At 37.2% G+C, this 16,591-nt stretch overlaps 3 protein-coding genes, 3 long non-coding RNA genes and 1 pseudogene across 8 annotated transcripts; 5 read left to right on the top strand and 2 right to left on the bottom strand.

Moving 5' to 3' along the window:
- Window positions 1-270: 270 nt before the first annotated feature.
- On the bottom strand, window positions 271-4,481 carry LOC111810468 (annotated as a pseudogene).
- Window positions 4,482-6,145: 1,664 nt separating this feature from the next.
- Window positions 6,146-6,871, top strand: LOC111810839. The gene is made up of 3 exons (XR_002817454.1): window positions 6,146-6,222; window positions 6,308-6,596; window positions 6,729-6,871. It is a non-coding gene; the product is annotated as an uncharacterized LOC111810839 (long non-coding RNA).
- Window positions 6,872-7,714: 843 nt separating this feature from the next.
- LOC111810842 lies at window positions 7,715-8,380 on the top strand. Its single transcript, XR_002817457.1, has 2 exons — window positions 7,715-7,832; window positions 7,929-8,380. It is a non-coding gene; the product is annotated as an uncharacterized LOC111810842 (long non-coding RNA).
- A 566-nt stretch (window positions 8,381-8,946) lies between these two features.
- LOC111810815 (RNA-binding protein pno1) lies at window positions 8,947-10,014 on the top strand (the record flags this gene model as incomplete). Its single annotated transcript, XM_023697619.1, is given in 2 exon segments — window positions 8,947-9,104; window positions 9,427-10,014. A coding segment is annotated over 1 exon segment (563 nt), but the record flags the coding sequence as incomplete, so codon positions are not given.
- Window positions 10,015-11,258: 1,244 nt separating this feature from the next.
- LOC111810467 (subtilisin-like protease SBT5.3) lies at window positions 11,259-12,810 on the top strand. Its single transcript, XM_023697176.1, has 6 exons — window positions 11,259-11,342; window positions 11,417-11,526; window positions 11,610-11,707; window positions 11,794-11,958; window positions 12,049-12,157; window positions 12,243-12,810. The coding sequence occupies exons 1-6, from the start codon at window positions 11,259-11,261 to the stop codon at window positions 12,808-12,810; spliced, it is 1,134 nt and encodes a 377-aa protein (XP_023552944.1).
- A 60-nt stretch (window positions 12,811-12,870) lies between these two features.
- On the bottom strand, window positions 12,871-14,253 carry LOC111810835. 3 transcript variants are annotated; one of them, XR_002817450.1, is made up of 4 exons: window positions 14,153-14,253; window positions 13,938-14,079; window positions 13,056-13,762; window positions 12,871-12,960 (listed from the first exon to the last, which is right to left on the bottom strand). It is a non-coding gene; the product is annotated as an uncharacterized LOC111810835 (long non-coding RNA). The 3 variants fall into 3 exon arrangements; XR_002817451.1 differs by having other exon boundaries at window positions 12,877-12,964; XR_002817449.1 differs by lacking the exon at window positions 12,871-12,960 and having other exon boundaries at window positions 13,169-13,258; window positions 13,643-13,762.
- Window positions 13,017-13,571, top strand: LOC111810824 (subtilisin-like protease SBT5.4). Its single transcript, XM_023697630.1, has 2 exons — window positions 13,017-13,303; window positions 13,380-13,571. The coding sequence occupies exons 1-2, from the start codon at window positions 13,044-13,046 to the stop codon at window positions 13,540-13,542; spliced, it is 423 nt and encodes a 140-aa protein (XP_023553398.1). The 5' UTR covers window positions 13,017-13,043; the 3' UTR covers window positions 13,543-13,571.
- Window positions 14,254-16,591: the final 2,338 nt, after the last annotated feature.

The following is a 16,591-nucleotide window of genomic DNA, read 5'->3' as shown; positions in this document are numbered from 1 at the left end:
ATTTCATCTCTAATGTCACAAAAATTGGACTGTTAACGCGATGCTTCCCATTTGACCACACAAGTTTTCCAAACGTATGCCCTTCAGTTTGATTATTTGGCACCCTCCTCAACACAACTTTGAAATACTTCTCTTCACCGGTTTTAGTGAACTTCAAAGTACTTGGGTCTACTGAAACTGAAACTCCCGACGGTGCCTCGACTTGAGCAACATACGTGCCTGGACTTCCCACATTTTTTGCTCTTCTTTTGATCTCTACTGCCTCTAACTTTAGATTATTCATTGAGATTGATGGGTAATTCAAATCTATTACTCTAACGACTTTGAACAAACAAATGAAGTGTCATTCGAGAACAGTTTCATTTGTGTTTTATTGTAGCCACGGGCACATAGGAAGTTCAAGTAGTCTTGGGTGGATAGGTCATAAATAAGGACCGGATTTGCTGCTTTGTTTGGTTGGACATGGCCTGCACCATATGCCAATGAGTTTGCTTTCTCCTCTTTTGAGCTTAGTATTGGATTTAAGTCATTGGCTTCGGTTTCAGCTGTAAAACAAAACCAATAGCTTTCAAGATTTAAGACAAAAAGAAAATCCCATAAATAATTATCTTACTAATCATAGTTTGGAAATACTCTCACAAATTACTAGTTTAATTAGTCCTTAAACTTGTAAAATCATCGAAGAATTTTGAATAATGAATCTATGGTCATGATTGCAGATCTAATAGCCGTTGAACTCCATTTTGGATAAAGGGTTTTGAGAAGGCCAACGATACCAGAAATATGGGGGCATGACATGGAAGTACCCGATAATACATTATATAGAACCCGACGTTTATCAAAAGGTGAATCAGTTGGTGATGCTTCGTCAGAGAAAGCCGCTAGTATATTCACACCCGAAGCGGTTATATCAGACTAGAAATTCAAAAAAAAAGAAATGATATACTTCAAATTTTGTGCCTGTTATTAGTTGACACTTGAACTTTATACTACAAAATTACTCAACACAGATCTTAACCAACCTTGAATATTGAGGGCTCAACTATACTGGGACCTCTTGACGAGAATGAAGCCATAATTGGTGCTGGGTTGATTCCCAACTCAGTCTTCACACCAGTCAGGTAAGCCATTGGAATTCTGATTCAACCACAAAATCTGACATATAAGTTATAACTTTTGAGTCTAATAAATTTTTGAACTTACAAAATATGTCTAATAGATTCCTAAGCTTCTAAATTTATGTTAAGTTTATATTTAAAAGAGTTGGTGAACGTGGAAGTTGATGGAATAAGATAGAGTAATAACTTAGTGGATCAAATGTATTGGTTGACTGATTCACCATCGGTATAGCTTAGATGTGAAGCAGGAAGTAAGTGTGCATCAGCCAAAAGTCCATTCCCACTTCCCACGTCATTAACCAGAATCATCCCAACAGCACCTGCTTGAGCAGCCACATAACCTTTGTCCATTCTTGCATCGTCCCAATTAAGGCAAACTACAATTTTCCCTTTTACCTTTTTAGGATCAAGAGACCCTTTAAGACATAGTACGCTACAAAATCACAATTGTCAGAGATGTATGTTGCATCTATTGAAAAAATTGATGGAGCTAAACATTATAAAAATGGTATACTCACGCTTCCATATCAGTGACATTGTTGAATTTTGCATCAAAAGCATTGATCAATGGATAGAACTTCTCAGCTGGCAATATTTTACTCGAAAGACTTTCACCCTGGTATTGACAATGAAAAATCATCGAAGACAACATAAATGTAGTATAGAGCCATAAACTGAATCGATAGAAACACGTATACGATACGATTTTATATGTCTAATGCAATTTACTGTGTTTGAAAATGGTTTGATACTTACCTAAGTATTTGTATAAATAGTGTCAAGAACATAACTATATAGTACTAACTAGTGTCGGATAGAGTACCTTGAAGTGCCTCTTGTCTCCCAACGTCACGTGTCAATTGTGCTAGCTCCCACAGTTATCATCCATGGTGCGACAGTTTCGACAGTGCCTTTAAATGGTCCTGAATTTCCAGTAGAACAAACGACAGTGATTCCATTCTTCATTGCATGGAAGGACCCTATAGCTATTGGATCATCATAAAATTCTTCAGCACCTCCACCGAGTGAAACCGACAGAACATCAACTCCATCACTAATGGCAGCTTCAAAGGCAGCTAGAATATCGGCCATAAAACACTCACCGCCCCCCACGGGAGGCCAACATACTTTATAGGCAGCAACAAGGGCTTTAGGGGAACCCCTTTTGCAATACCATAACCATTCCCAAAAATGCTTACTCCTTTAATGAAATTGTCTTCCGCTGTGGATAAGGTGTGTGTTCCATGCCCATCATAATCCCTTGTCGTTTCATAGCTTGAGTTGAGAGGTCCCACGAAGGATGCATACCCTTTGTTGAAATACCGTGCTCCAATCAACTTCCTATATTTAAAATCTTCAATTTTACATCTACATCACACGTACAGATACAAACACGACAAGGACAAATCTATTATCATTTTTATATAAGAAGAAAATTCAAAAGTCAATAAGTTTATGCATTCGTGTGCTTAAAAACATAGGTTAAACGAGAAGTTTAGTTCTTAAACTTTTTTTTTGTTTGTATTTTTTATATATATGAACTAAAAGAAATGTTTAATACGTCTCTCGACTGTTATCTCTTTAAACTTACAAGATAGCCAATAAATCATGAAATTTTAATTTTGTGTCCGATAGATAAATGAACCATTGGACGTTTATTTAAAATTTACAAGCCTATCAGAAAATAAATGAATATTCACAGTCCTATTAAACATAAATTTTAATTTTATATCTAATATATCAATTAATTTTTAAATATTTGAATATGTCAAAAAACACAATATTGAATGTTTCAAACCTATTACACATTATAATTCCATATGCGTCTAACAAATATTAGATTAATATTCACTTTGAACAACTAGTGTCCCGTGTTTTTTTCTATTATGCTAACAAAAATGTCAAATACGTGCTTTACACGTTAGTCGGAATAAATTGTCCATGTTTCTTAGCATAAAGTAATTAAATAAAGGTGTGGTAACTTTAAGGGATTTGAGGTAAGGGACCTGTTGCAATGAAATTTTGAGCCGCCTTTGCAACTTCCCTTCCAACTGGTTGGGATAGGTCCATATCCTTTATCATTAAAGCTCTTTGATTCAGGCCAAACAGCTATATTGATACCAATTACAAGACGAAGAGGTACCCAAATTATTACAAAATTTGCCTAATATCAAAGAACTTATACGATGGAAACAAGTCCGACCTGTGTCAAGGTTGCCAATGATTGTAGATTCACCAAATCTTGAAAGGTTCCAAAGTGAGTCGGGAGGAATTTCACCATCATTCTCAACTCTAAGAAAGTTTCATGATTGTGTTGTGTGCAGTTTTAGTCCTTTGTTTTCATATACTGATACTACGCTCAGGATGCTCTGGAAAAAAGAAAAAGGATAAAAAACATCATATTATTAAATTAAAAAAGACTTTTGAAAATTAAGGCGGTGAATACTTCCAACCTACAAAATTTTGAAAGCTAAAAATTTTTGTTTTTGGAATCTTTACGTAAGAATTCGAATGTTTTCATAGAAGTATGAAACCACATAAATTAGGAACAAATGAATATTATTTTACTTGCTACGTCTTCTGCAACTTTACAATTAAGAATGGCTGCTCATATCGTATGAGTAAAAGATTGGTTCCTTAGCTGCTTCATTGTTGTACTTAGAAACAAAAACATAAGAGCGTAAATGAAGAGTGAGAGTTCAACAAATCTATACTACATGACTTAAAACTAAAAGCTTCACCTTCCTAACACGGATCCAAGTAGAGTGTAGTGAGTTTGTGTTGCAAGTTGGAGATCAACTCCAGAATGATTCAAGCCATGTGAATGTGATCCCAAATAAACAATATAAGACTACACAACATGAACAAAACGTTTCAATGTCTAAAACCCAGTTGATATAAACATTAAAAAGCATTTATAAGTGACGATTGACTAACCTTAGTGCCATTTTATAATGTGGATCAATGTTTTAGGTTCAGGAATATAGATATATGATCTTTATGGATTAACCGAAAGGGTACAAGCGGTAAATGGTAAGATCCGACACTAAAATGGTAAGATCCAAGAAAGGTTCCTATTAGATTGAAGAGGAAATTAAGATGATGAGGTTATATGGAATCTGCTTAATCTTTAAACCTTCTTTCCGTTAATTAATTAGGTGCTCGGAACCAAAAAAAATGTAATTTTGTTAAGTTAATTTTTAATATGAGTACACAATTAAAAAGGAAAAAGTGCTGGAGATCAGACCGTTCCGATTCATATTGGGAGGTGGAAACTTGGCTCAACCTTCACAGTCTGTGCCACCACCACAAGCTGCACCACCTCCAAGGGCACTAGCGGATGGTTACCCAACAAGCTAACATTTGGCAACTTGTTAAATAAGCGATTTGGCTATGGGATTTCAAGGGGTTCGATCTGCGTCTATTCACCCGTTCTAAAAGAAATCCAACAGAAGCCCAAATGGATCTTGTCTATGGAGACCATCTTCCTGTTCATAGAAAGTACCCTGCCCGTCATATATGCTGCAAAAAGAAGCGCTTTAAAAACGTTGAGAGAAAATCGGAAAAGAAGAGCTCATTCCTTCTTTCTCTCTTTGTTTCACTCTGATCATCTGATGTTGGAGCTGCACCATTGAGAATTTGAAACTTGCGTCTTTCGGGTGAAGGGAGGGCCTTCGTTGCTAACTTTTTTGAAATGGGTTCTTGGAATGTTCATTGGAAAACGCCATTTTAAGTCACTTCAGGACCCACCATCGCCCTGCATCCTTCTCAGAATTCACTGGATTGCAGTTGAGAAACTATGGAAAATCCAGCATCAACACCCCGTTGGAACCTCGAGAGGCCCTTTCTCACTGGGCGTTTCCACCAGGTTTCTATTTCTCCTCCCTTCTCTTTTATTCACGTTTATTATCTTCCGAATCGAACAGAAATGTATTTTTCTAAACATCAATAGCGTCTATGCTATACCATTACGTTATCTTCCGAGTTATAGAGGCTTAAATGGAGCTTCTGCAATCGAATTCTATCAATTACCAGTTCTGGCATCATTTTAATTGTTCCTGAATTCCCTGTTCTGTTATGAGTTATGATCATTATAGTTTTAATTCTTCGTTTGCTCTATTTTATACTTCAAATTTATACCCCAGGAAGCAAAAACTACTTCTCGTTTTTCTGAATTAAAGTTGGATTCCTTCAGGTAAGAACAATCTTAATAATTGCAGTATTAGGTTATCTAGTCACTCCTTGAGTCCGAGTATCATTCCTACATGAAACAATACTTATGGTACACTTTAAAAGTCGAATACCTCTGCAATAGGGGGGCTGGAAAAGGCCATAGGCTGTTATGATGCTGCAATTCAGGTATGATATAGTTCGTCAATTTGTTGTTCCTGAATTACTTGTTCTCTTACAAACCCTTTAGAGTACTACTCAACTGGCAGAGAAAAATGGAAAATTATAAGCCACTTCAATTTTCTTTGTAGCTTCAAATATATCTGTTCAAGAAGTTAAGTGCTTTCAAATATTATGATTAGGTTCTTACATTTTACTGAGGTCAGAGCTGCATGGTTGAATATTTTGAAAAAAAATTGGAGATGACACTGTAGGGACTCGTGAATAAATATATTTGATTTCCTTGTGCATTACTCCTAGTATGCTTCTATATCTACTGTGCATAATCTTGATTTGGAAGTCTTAATTTAGTAATAAGTTTATGCTGTGTTTATGATTAAATAAATGATAAATCATTAGTATGCATTTTGTATAGATTGAGAAAAAAGTTGGGATGTTTCATGAATTACTGCGTAGTATGTATCCAACAAGGCGCCAACCTATTAGCATCCAAAGTTGAAAGTTCTCCTGCTATTTTTATGACATTACTTTCTGAAGGGGTAGGGGGAAATATCAGTTGCTTTTTTATTAAGAACTTTTGCCCAAGGTCCTTGCTGAATCTCCTTAGATTTAGAAGCACGCCATTAATGAATAATGTTTGTGTATCAATATCAAATGAAATGCCTTCATGGGTATCTAGTCTCTGCTGGATGTTGCCTTACGCTCCACACCAGCTGCAGCACATCCTTGTCATGAGGACTTAACGTGTTGTGTGGTAAGCTGATTGCAGTTTATTCTTTGTATGATGCAGAAAATACCAAAGAACTGCATGATTTCTTCATTTCTAAACACATTTTCAGGAAAGAATGTCGTTGCCTAAAAGCTTGCGTGCACTTAAGGATCTAGTTGATAGTAGGACTCTTCCAGGCATCAATGATGAGGAAGAACCCATGGGGATTACTGGCCTTAAAGTGATACAGTTTATCTCAAAAAAGTTGAAACAATTTAAAGAAAGCAATGTTATAAAATAAAAGCGAGTAGGGTGTTCGTTCCCTTAATATCAGTGGTACATCCATCTCAACATCATCGTTACTCTGTCGTTCAATGCTTAAATTTATTAATACCCTTCTACACTACTTGACATTTGAGGTAAGTTTTATCCATCCTACTTAAGCATGCTGCTGAGATAAAATCCTACTCTATATGTTTGTAGCCATTATGTTTTTCCCTGACCGTAACCTTAGTTCCCATAACCTATCATCAAGAGTTTTTTGGTTTTAGGTTCTTGAACCCAATTGGCATGTAATGCACAACCGGATTCAGACTGCAAAGAGCATTGATGAGAGGCTATACATTGGCTCCCATAGAGCGAAAAAACTCCCTCCTATAATGGTTGTTGAGGTTGTTTCTATTCGAAACCACGATCCTCTGCAACGGTATATGATATTGTCCACTTTGAGCATAAGCTCTCGTAGCTTTGTTTTTGGTTTCCCCAAAAGGCTTCGTACCAATGGAGATTCTATTCCTTACTTATAAACTCATGATCTTCCCCTTAATTAGTCAATGTGGGACTATGTGATGTCCCACATTGGTTGGGAAGGAGAATAAATCACCATTTATAAGGGTGTGGAAACCTTCCACTAGCAAACGTGTTTTAAAGTCTTGAGGGGAAGCCCGAAAGGAAAAACCCAAATAGGACAATATATGCTAACAATGGATCTGGGTCGTTACAAATGGTATCAGAGCCAGACATCGGACGATGTGCAACCCTTCTCGCTGTTCCCTGAAGGGGGTAGACACGAGGCAGTGTGGCAGTAAAGGATGCTGGGCCCTGAAGGGGGGTGGTTGGGGAGGAGAACAAATCACCATTTATAAGAGTGGTGGAACCTTCCCCTAGCAGACGCGTTTTAAAGCCTTGAGGGGAAGCCCGAAAGGAAAAACTCAAAGAGGACAATATCTGCTAGTGGTGAATCTGGGTCGTTACAGACTCCCTCCCAAGAATCCGAGCATGGCAGAAAGAGGTTATTAGCAGTAAATATGGGCGAGAGACTCCGGTTGTCTGTCTTTTTAAGTCCAAGAACAAATAGAGGCAATTGTCTTTGGTCTTAAATTATAAATCACAAATTGTTTATTCTGTTCATTTGTTGTTGGGATCTTCTTCTACTAATATTTTCTCTATGTGCAGAAAGTGGAGAGGTTGAAATTACTATGCCTGCAGTATGCAGCAGCTACACAGTGCTTGATTTCATCCTCCATTGATGGCTGCAAGTCAGCGGAATCGTCGAATAGCTTGACCCGTTCCGAAACATCCAAGCAACGGAATGGAAGAACTCCCAAGGGAGCGATACTAAGCGCCTCCAACTCGACACTCACCGAGTCTATCCTGTAAGTTTGTAAGTTCGTAACGAGCAGCTATTTACATTCATAACTCAACTCAAAATTTCTTGTACTCACGTTCGTGTTGCACATGTTGAGCTTCAGAGTTTGGGACCCCTTCTGAGTAAAAGCTCCCAGGCTGAGCCATATTTAACTCACCTTGCTCAGTGGATTCTTGGCATGGAAATAACAAATAGGTTCTAAATTTCTTCCCTAACTGCTGCAACTTTACAGAATTGATTTCATAGAGGTCTAGAAAGCATAATGGCTCAGTATGTCTGTCTGTATCGTCTTACGCTTTTTAGGAGTCGGGTTTTTTACGTGCTTTATTTTTACTTGTGAGTTGTTAGAAAGTTAACAAAATTCTCCCCTACTCACGTAATCTTCCCTCTAGAATGGTACTCTCGTGTCTCTCCCTTGAATAATTTTCTTCTGATGTTCACAAATTCTTCTTAGATGACTCTTCGACCCAACATACAATGTAGTCAAACCTTGAAATCATTGATCTCAAGATTTTTTTTCAATGATCATTACTTGCTACATGTTTTCATCATGAATCTTCGTCTTGTTTACTATGGTGAGTGTTCAAGCGAAGTACACATCAACACTCTCATCCTTTTCATTTTTTTCTTTTCGACATTAAAAAAAATTATTAGCAAAATTTGGGTCGTATTTTAATTTAATAATATTAACCATAGAATTGTTATTATTTTTAATTTACAATTATTATATACTAAAATTTAGATGAGTGAAAATAAAATTTTATTTTTACATATTTTAAAAAGAAAAGCCACGTATTTGAGATATTTGAAAATTTTGGTATTTTTCAAATCTTTTAAAAAAAATCATTTTTATAAATAATGAAGGCCCATCTTCAACCAATCCAGCCCAAAGGCCCAAATTTCTTTAAAAAATCATTTTCATAAATAATCAAGGCCCATTCTTCAAGCCATTCAGCCCAAAGGCCCATTCTTCAACCCATTCAGCCCAAAGGCCCATTCTTCAACCCATTCAGCCCAAAGGCCCATTCTTCAAGCCATTCAGCCCAAAGGCCCATTCTTCAACCCATTCAGCCCAAAGGCCCAATCCCATTTTATTTTGTTTTCAAAGAAAAAATATGAAATTGTTAAACCCTAGGCCGCCTTATTCTTCCATCTTCCGTCTCCACAACCTCGTCTTCTCCTCTTTTTCTTAGCAGTTCAGTTTGCATTATCCCACAGCCTCCGCAGCCGCCGCCGCAGCACCCTTCTTCACGGACGTTACACCCTCTCTTGATCTCAGGTATTCTCTTTATTTTTCTTTCTTTCAGTTTCTTATTGCTTACAGATGGATGAACCTCTGCAAGCTTTGATCATCGGTTTTGAGTTTTTCCAGATTTGAAATTGGATTATAGTATTTTAGAATCCGGTACTGTTCTGGATCAATGTTACTTACATTGGATTGCAGTATTCTAGAACCAATCCATCGTTTACCTGAGAATTTTTTGACGTTCTCAGGAGTGCGCCACTGAAGTTTCTTCAGATTATTTACGCCTAAAATTGTGCTGAACTTCATCGTATCTATATTTTGTTGTTTAATTGTAGTTTTTGGGTGTGGTTTTCAGAGTGGAAACTCAGTACAATTCGATAATGCAGTCGACCGAAGCCTCCACTTCTATGGAAGTGGAAACGGTCTCAACCGAAACAAAGAATGTGGTTAGCACATTGCCACCGAAACCACAGTTTGATCCCCTAAAGCCTCGTGAGATGAATGATGGACGAATTCAGTTCCGAAAGGTCTCTGTTCCTCCGCATCGCTATACGCCTCTCAAGAAAGCATGGATGGAGATATACACCCCAATTTATGAGCAGATGAAAATCGACATCCGAATGAATCTCAAGGCGCGTAAAGTCGAGTTGAAAACCAGAGCAGACACACCTGACATCAGTAACTTGCAGAAGTGTGCAGATTTTGCTCATGCTTTCATGCTTGGATTCGATGTGATCGATGCCATTGCTCTCCTAAGGGTGGATGAACTCTATGTTGAATCTTTTGAGATTAAGGATGTTAAAACGCTGCGAGGCGAGCACTTGTCGCGTGCCATAGGCAGATTGTCTGGTAAAGCTGGTAAGACCAAATTCGCGATTGAAAATGCCACGAAGACGAGGATTGTTATTGCAGACACCAAGATCCACATATTAGGATCCTTTGCAAATATCAAGATTGCAAGAGATTCTCTTTGCAGCCTGATTTTAGGGTCCCCTGCAGGTAAAGTTTATTCAAAACTAAGGGCGGTTACAGCCAGATTAGCAGAAAGGTTTTGATCTTTCATGATCATAATGAGATTCATGCTGAGTTTGTCTTGATTAATGAATTTTGCATACACTAGTTGTTTGAGGAACAGAGTGTATCTTTGTCGAAAAGATTGCACATTGAAGTTTTGTCTCATTAAGTAGCCTATGTTCACAACAATGGGCATTAGGTGATTGGCCTTTTTCTGGGTTTGTTTTGTCTTTGTAGGTTTTTGTATGTAGTCGATGGGTTGATTGATTGAAAGCTTCGTGAGAATGTTTGCTTAATCCATGATATGAAAATAGTAATAAATGGAAATAATAATAAATGAAAAGATATTTATGGCAAATATATAGATATTTGATATATATATATGTTAAACTATAATGTAATACTAAATATCTTGACTAACATTGAGGTCGTTAAACTTTGTAACGGCTTGATCATCATGTTCTAATTAACAACATAGGCAGAAATTTGAAATAAAGTGAACATGAAAAATGAAATGAACATACTATCAACTACTAAATAAATATTAATGCATACTATAAGAGCGATTTACCCTTATCTAGAAAATATAAGGGTATGACTTCAATGGTCGATCCAGCTTCAACGTCATTCGTGCAGGGGCGCTAAAGGTAGCACGTGGAAATATAAAGATAACAATTCATGGAACCAAATATTAAATATTTAAATTAAAAAATATTTCATATGCTTGGATTATATTTATTTTGGTACAACTTTACAAAAATTATATATATATATATAGAAGTTTGGAAGAATTGACTTATTGCGACGACCTCTTCTAAGGCAATCCTTCCGATCCGAGATTTATTATTTGAGCTATTATATTTTTATGACTTAACAATCTTCGGGTTAAATTATAATTAAGTATCTAAGTCTTAATTTTGCATTCTAATAAGATTGAATAAATTCAATAAATTTAAAAACTAATTGATTTATTAAATTAAAAAGCTAAATTTTATATGTAAATGAATTATGAGCATTACCTACTTTGCAAGAACACAACTGTCATTACCTTCACAATAATTTTGTACTTTCTTAAATTGGGACAATCACACACTCCAATATAACAAACAAAACAACAATACCTTATTATAAAATCCAAAAGAATTCAAACAAACAATTCATCCAACAAAAGCCATGGACCTCTCAAATTTTGCTTCATTTCTTTTGATTCTCTTTCTTTTCTCTGTTCTTCAAACATCTACCACGGCCACCAAAAAGGCAAACTCTTTCGTTTTATTTCCCATTTCGAAAACTCAATCTTTGTTCCATCTAATTCTCTTTTTCTCATGCAGCCATACATCGTATATCTCGGATCGCATTCTCACGGTTTGAGTCCTTCCTTGTTGGATCTCCAACTTGTAACAAAATCCCATTATGATTTATTGGGATCAGTGTTGGGAAGGTGAAATTCTTTCGATTCATCGGGCTTGGTTTCTTACCATGGTTATTCTCACTATTCGTTATCCTTCTCTATTCATTGTGCAGCAAAGAGATAGCCAAGGAAGCTATTTTCTACTCATACAATAGATATATCAATGGCTTCGCCGCAATACTCAATGAAATACAAGCAGCAGATCTTGCAAGTAAATTGTTCATATGTTTTTGAAGTCAATGGGCTATCACCTTGGTCAAATAAGCTTGAAACTGACATTGAACAAATATATGGTAGGAATTCCAAATGTGATTTCTGTTTTTGAAAGTAAGGAAAGACAATTGCACACAACAAGATCATGGGATTTTCTTGGACTAGAAACACAAGAAACAGTTCCTTCAGACTCTATTTGGAACGTTACGAGGTTTGGTGAAGATGCAATTATAGCTAACTTTGACACAGGTTCTATTTTTTTTGTTCTCTGTCTTTGTTTTTTTGTTAGGACTATGTTGGTGTTGTGTTTTTCTCTAACTTTATGCAATTGGAACATAGGTGTTTGGCCAGAATCCAAGAGCTTGAGTGACGAAGGATATGGGCCCATCCCTTCAAGGTGGCTGGGCAGTTGTCAAAGTGGCTCTCACCCCAACTTCCGTTGCAACAGGTCAAGAGCTTCAATTTATCCAATATATATCTCTTTTTCTTCCATTATGGTGGAGTATATTTGAAATGAATACCTTAAAATGCAGGAAGCTAATTGGAGCAAGATTCTTTAACTTAGCGTATGGTCCACTCAATGGCAGCTTCAATTCTTCTAGGGACCATCAAGGCCACGGAACCCACACTTTATCCACAGCCGGTGGCAACTTTGTCTCTAGAGCTAATGTTTTTGGCTACGCAAATGGAACTGCCAAAGGTGGCTCACCACGAGCCCGTGTCGCGTCCTACAAGGTCTGTTGGGAAGCGGAAGGTGGAGGGTGTTTTGACGTGGATATCTTAGCTGCCTTCGAAGCTGCCATTGGTGATGGGGTTGACGTTATCTCAACTTCTCTAGGTGCAATTCCCACAGACTTCCTAAACGATGGGCTATCTATAGGAGCCTTTCATGCAGTTCAGCATGGCATCGTTGTTGTTTGTTCGGCTGGGAACTCAGGACCAACTCCTAGAACTGTATCAAACGTGTCACCATGGATGTTAACAGTTGGAGCTAGTACCATTGATAGGGAGTTCACAAATTTCGTAGTCCTTGGGAACAAGAAGAAACTTAAGGTGCTTGCTTATATCAAACACAACCTAAACTTAGAAAACTTGAATTGAGTTCTACTTTCTATCTTAACTATGTCCCAACTAACAAAAACCAGGGTGCAAGCCTTTCTTCTAAGGCATTGACAGTTGACAAGTTGTACCCTTTAATCAACGCTGTGGATGCAAAAGCCAACAATGTCTCCGAACTTGATGCGTGAGTATCTTACTCCATTTTTGCAAAAGATCAGAAGAAAATGAATGAACAACTAAGAACAGACTAAAAAGAATTTCCAAATAAACTTATAATGAATTCTTACAGGGAAGTTTGTGAGGAGGGAACACTTGATTCCTCCAAATTGAATGGGAAGATTGTGGTTTGCCTTGTTGGGGTTAATGCAAGAGTGACCAAAGGTTATGTGGCTGCTCAGGCAGGGGCTGTTGGGATGATCCTGGCTAACGATCAACAAAGTGGGAATGAGATTAAAGCTGATCCACACATCATTCCAACATCCCATGTAACCTATAATGACAGTATAACCATCTCTCAATATATCAGCTCTACAAGGTAACTCCCTATGTTTCCTTTTTTTTCTCTTCCAAAGATTGTTATTTCCCTTGCATATTAACATATACTTGATCAGGACACCCATGGCTTACATCAGTTCGGTAACGGCAAAGCTCGGTGTCACGCCAGCCCCAACCGTGGCTAGGTTCTCAGGGAGAGGCCCAAGTATAATCGAGGAGTCAATCCTCAAGGTTTCTTTTTCTCAAGCTTTAAAACGTTTCAATTCAAATGCATGCTAATGTTGTAACGATAAGGAAGATCATTTATACTAACAAGTTATGTTATGTTTGAGATCAGCCAGATATAACAGCACCAGGTGTGAATATAATTGCGGCTTACCCCGATGGAATACCATTGGCAAATCTACCCGTTGATGATCGTCGAGGTCCTTTTATGGTATACTCTGGCACATCCATGTCTTGCCCCCATGTTTCTGGCATTGTAGGCCTTCTCAAAACCCTAAATCCCAAATGGAGTCAAGCAGCCATTAAATCTGCAATTATGACCACAGGTTGAATCATATACAATCAAATAAAACCATCAAATCAAAACAAATGTTCATGTAATTGAAATAAATTGAAATAAATTTCCATGAATTTCATCTCTACAGCCAAAACAAGAGATAGCAGCTTACATCCAATTGTCGACCTCGACGGAGTGATAGCAACTCCATTAGCATACGGTGCAGGACATATTCATCCAAACAGCGCGATGGACCCTGGCCTCGTTTACGACATTACAATGGACGATTACCTAAATTTCTTGTGCGCTCGAGGCTACAATGCAACGCAAATCAAACAATTCTCAAACAATACATTGGTTTGCAATAAATTATTCAAAGTGACTGACCTCAATTATCCATCCATCTCAGTCGCGGATTTGAAAACAGGCCCTGTGACGATCAATCGAAAGGTGAAGAACGTGGGAAGTCCAGGGAAGTATGTTGGTCGAGTAACATCGCCTTTGGAAGTTTCAATCGTCATTGAGCCGAGTACATTGCAATTTACCGCCATGGATGAAGAGAAGAGCTTCACGATTGTGTTGCAGAGAAGTGGAAAGGGAAATCAAGAGGGTTATGTGTTCGGAACATTGGAATGGTCAGATGGGAAACACAGTGTTAGAAGCCCCATTGCTATCAATTTGGGGAAATAGTTTCTAAATTCTCTGATTGAGTGCTAAAGAATTTAGAACAAGAGATGAAATTGATTGTTCATGTGTCAAAAAGAATGAAAAATAGAATGGAATCAATGTCGGAGAGTGTATGTCAATCACACACAACTTAGTCTTTACAAAAATCAAATTGATGTCTTCCCAAAGCTTGAGTGAAAATATCTGCTAATTGCATTTTAGTCGAAACATAACACGGTTTGATGATTCCAGCTTGTCATTTTTCTCGAACTATATGACAATCTATTTCAATGTGTTTCGTACGTTCGTGAAAAACTGGATTGGCTGCTATGTGTAATGCTGCTTGATTATCACAGTACAATAATGTTGATTTAGACCGTGGAACTTTAAGTCTTGGAGAATGTATCTTAACCAAGTTAACTCTAAACAAGTATTTTTCATAGCTTGACATTCGGCTTCTGCTGATGATCTGGACACATTGGTTTGTTTTTTAGACTTTCAAGAAATAATTGAATTTCTAAGGAAAATGCAGAACCTAGAAATAGACCGTCTGGAAGTTCGACAACCACCCAAATCGTAATATGCTTGTAATCTTAAGTTATTTTCAGATGGTAGTAGAAGTCCTTGACTAGGAGTACCTTTAATGTATCTCAGAACTCAAAGAGTTGCCTCCCAATGTGGTTTTCTTGGTTCATGCATAAATTGACTAAGCATACGAACTGAATACACTGTGTCAGGCCTAGTAACGCTTAAATATATTAATCTGCCAGCCAACCATCTGTATTTACTTGGATCATTCAACTTTTCTCCTCTTGTTAAAGGAAGTTTCAGATTTTGCTCCATACAAAAATTTTCTAGGCGTGCTCCGGTAAGACCTGTGTCTTGAAGAATGTCTAGAGCATACTTCCTTTGAGACATAAATATTCCTTTTCTAGACCTAGAAAATTCAATACCGAGGAAATATTTCACATTTCCTAAATCTTTCATAAGGAATTTCTCGAATAAACTAGTCTTGAGATGTTGAATTTCTTTGAGATCATTGCTTGTCAACGGAATATCATCAACATAGATAAGAGCTGCAGTGAAAGAAGTACCTTTACTCTTAGTAAATAAAGAGTAATCTGCTTTGGACTGAGTGTAGTCTACATTTTGTATTGTGGTAGAGAATATGGAAAACCAATTGCAAGAAGCTTGTTTTAAACCATAAAGAGATTTATGAAGCTGACATATTGTATTCCCAACATATCATCATATTCCCTTTCTGTAAAATCTGCATTTTCTTTTCCAAATACCTGGTGGTAAAGACATCTACACGGTTGGGTTTTATGTCCTAAAACTTATCGTTGGTAAACAAAAACATATTCTATTTTAAAAAAAGTTATTATTGTTGTTTATTCAGTAAAGATTGTTATTGAATAAAGTGAACTTTACGATCATTAATTAAATCCAATAAAATAAGAACACTCTGGCTATAGTATGATTACTTGAACTATCTGTACAGATATAAGAGTGGATCAAGTTCAAGTATATAGTCAAAATGATCTATAGTATAAGGATAAGGCTGCGTACCTTATTCTGGAGACACTATGGATGCAACCCACTTTTGTATATGATATAAACAATGTGATCACTAAATTGTACATGTGAAGACATGTGAGTGGGGGCATCCTATGCAATGAGTATTGCATAAGATCGGATCATGAAGAAAACCACTCTCACTTTATAATGTCGTTTACTATTGAGACTGATTTTCTTTTCATTCGATAACCTAGGTAACTCGGTTTTAATCCTGAGCTAACCATGAACTCCTGTTTATTCGGAATTATTCTTAGATTTGCATGGGTGAGAGTGGCTCTAGTTCGTTGACTGGGTGAATGGCTGGGGACGTGGGGTGCAAGATGGAATTCACTCCTACCCACTTTTAGGGATAGAAGAAAGGTAGTTCCCTTAAGCACTGACTCCAGGTCTTGAACAAGGGGCCCCACCCTCTCATTGGCCTGAGAGGGATTCGGTTTACTGGTTGGACCACAAACCAATTGTTTATTAGAGGATCAGTGAGACATAAGGAACAAGAAGTAACTTCAGGGGTAAAACGGTAAATTGACCCAGCTCTAGTTACGAACAACCTGTGAAGGATCGACTTACTAATCATGGTTATAT

Source organism: Cucurbita pepo, chromosome LG14 (genome assembly GCF_002806865.2).
Source record: "Cucurbita pepo subsp. pepo cultivar mu-cu-16 chromosome LG14, ASM280686v2, whole genome shotgun sequence".
In the NCBI taxonomy this organism is placed as follows: Eukaryota; Viridiplantae; Streptophyta; class Magnoliopsida; order Cucurbitales; family Cucurbitaceae; genus Cucurbita; species Cucurbita pepo.
Note: the sequence above shows the minus strand (reverse complement) of the source record. Positions and strands in the feature narration are given on the sequence as shown.

What these genes read in the sequence shown, in the direction of transcription:
- LOC111810467 (XM_023697176.1), top strand. Translation starts at nt 11,259, where the DNA reads ATGGACCTCTCAAATTTTGCTTCATTTCTTTTGATTCTCTTTCTTTTC. An exon ending in CTACCACGGCCACCAAAAAG is followed by an intron (nt 11,343 to 11,416) that starts GCAAACTCTTTC and finishes TTTCTCATGCAG; the next exon opens with CCATACATCGTATATCTCGG. An exon ending in ACAAGCAGCAGATCTTGCAA is followed by an intron (nt 11,708 to 11,793) that starts GTAAATTGTTCA and finishes AATATATGGTAG; the next exon opens with GAATTCCAAATGTGATTTCT.
- LOC111810824 (XM_023697630.1), top strand. Translation starts at nt 13,044, where the DNA reads ATGAATTCTTACAGGGAAGTTTGTGAGGAGGGAACACTTGATTCCTCC. An exon ending in CAATATATCAGCTCTACAAG is followed by an intron (nt 13,304 to 13,379) that starts GTAACTCCCTAT and finishes ATACTTGATCAG; the next exon opens with GACACCCATGGCTTACATCA.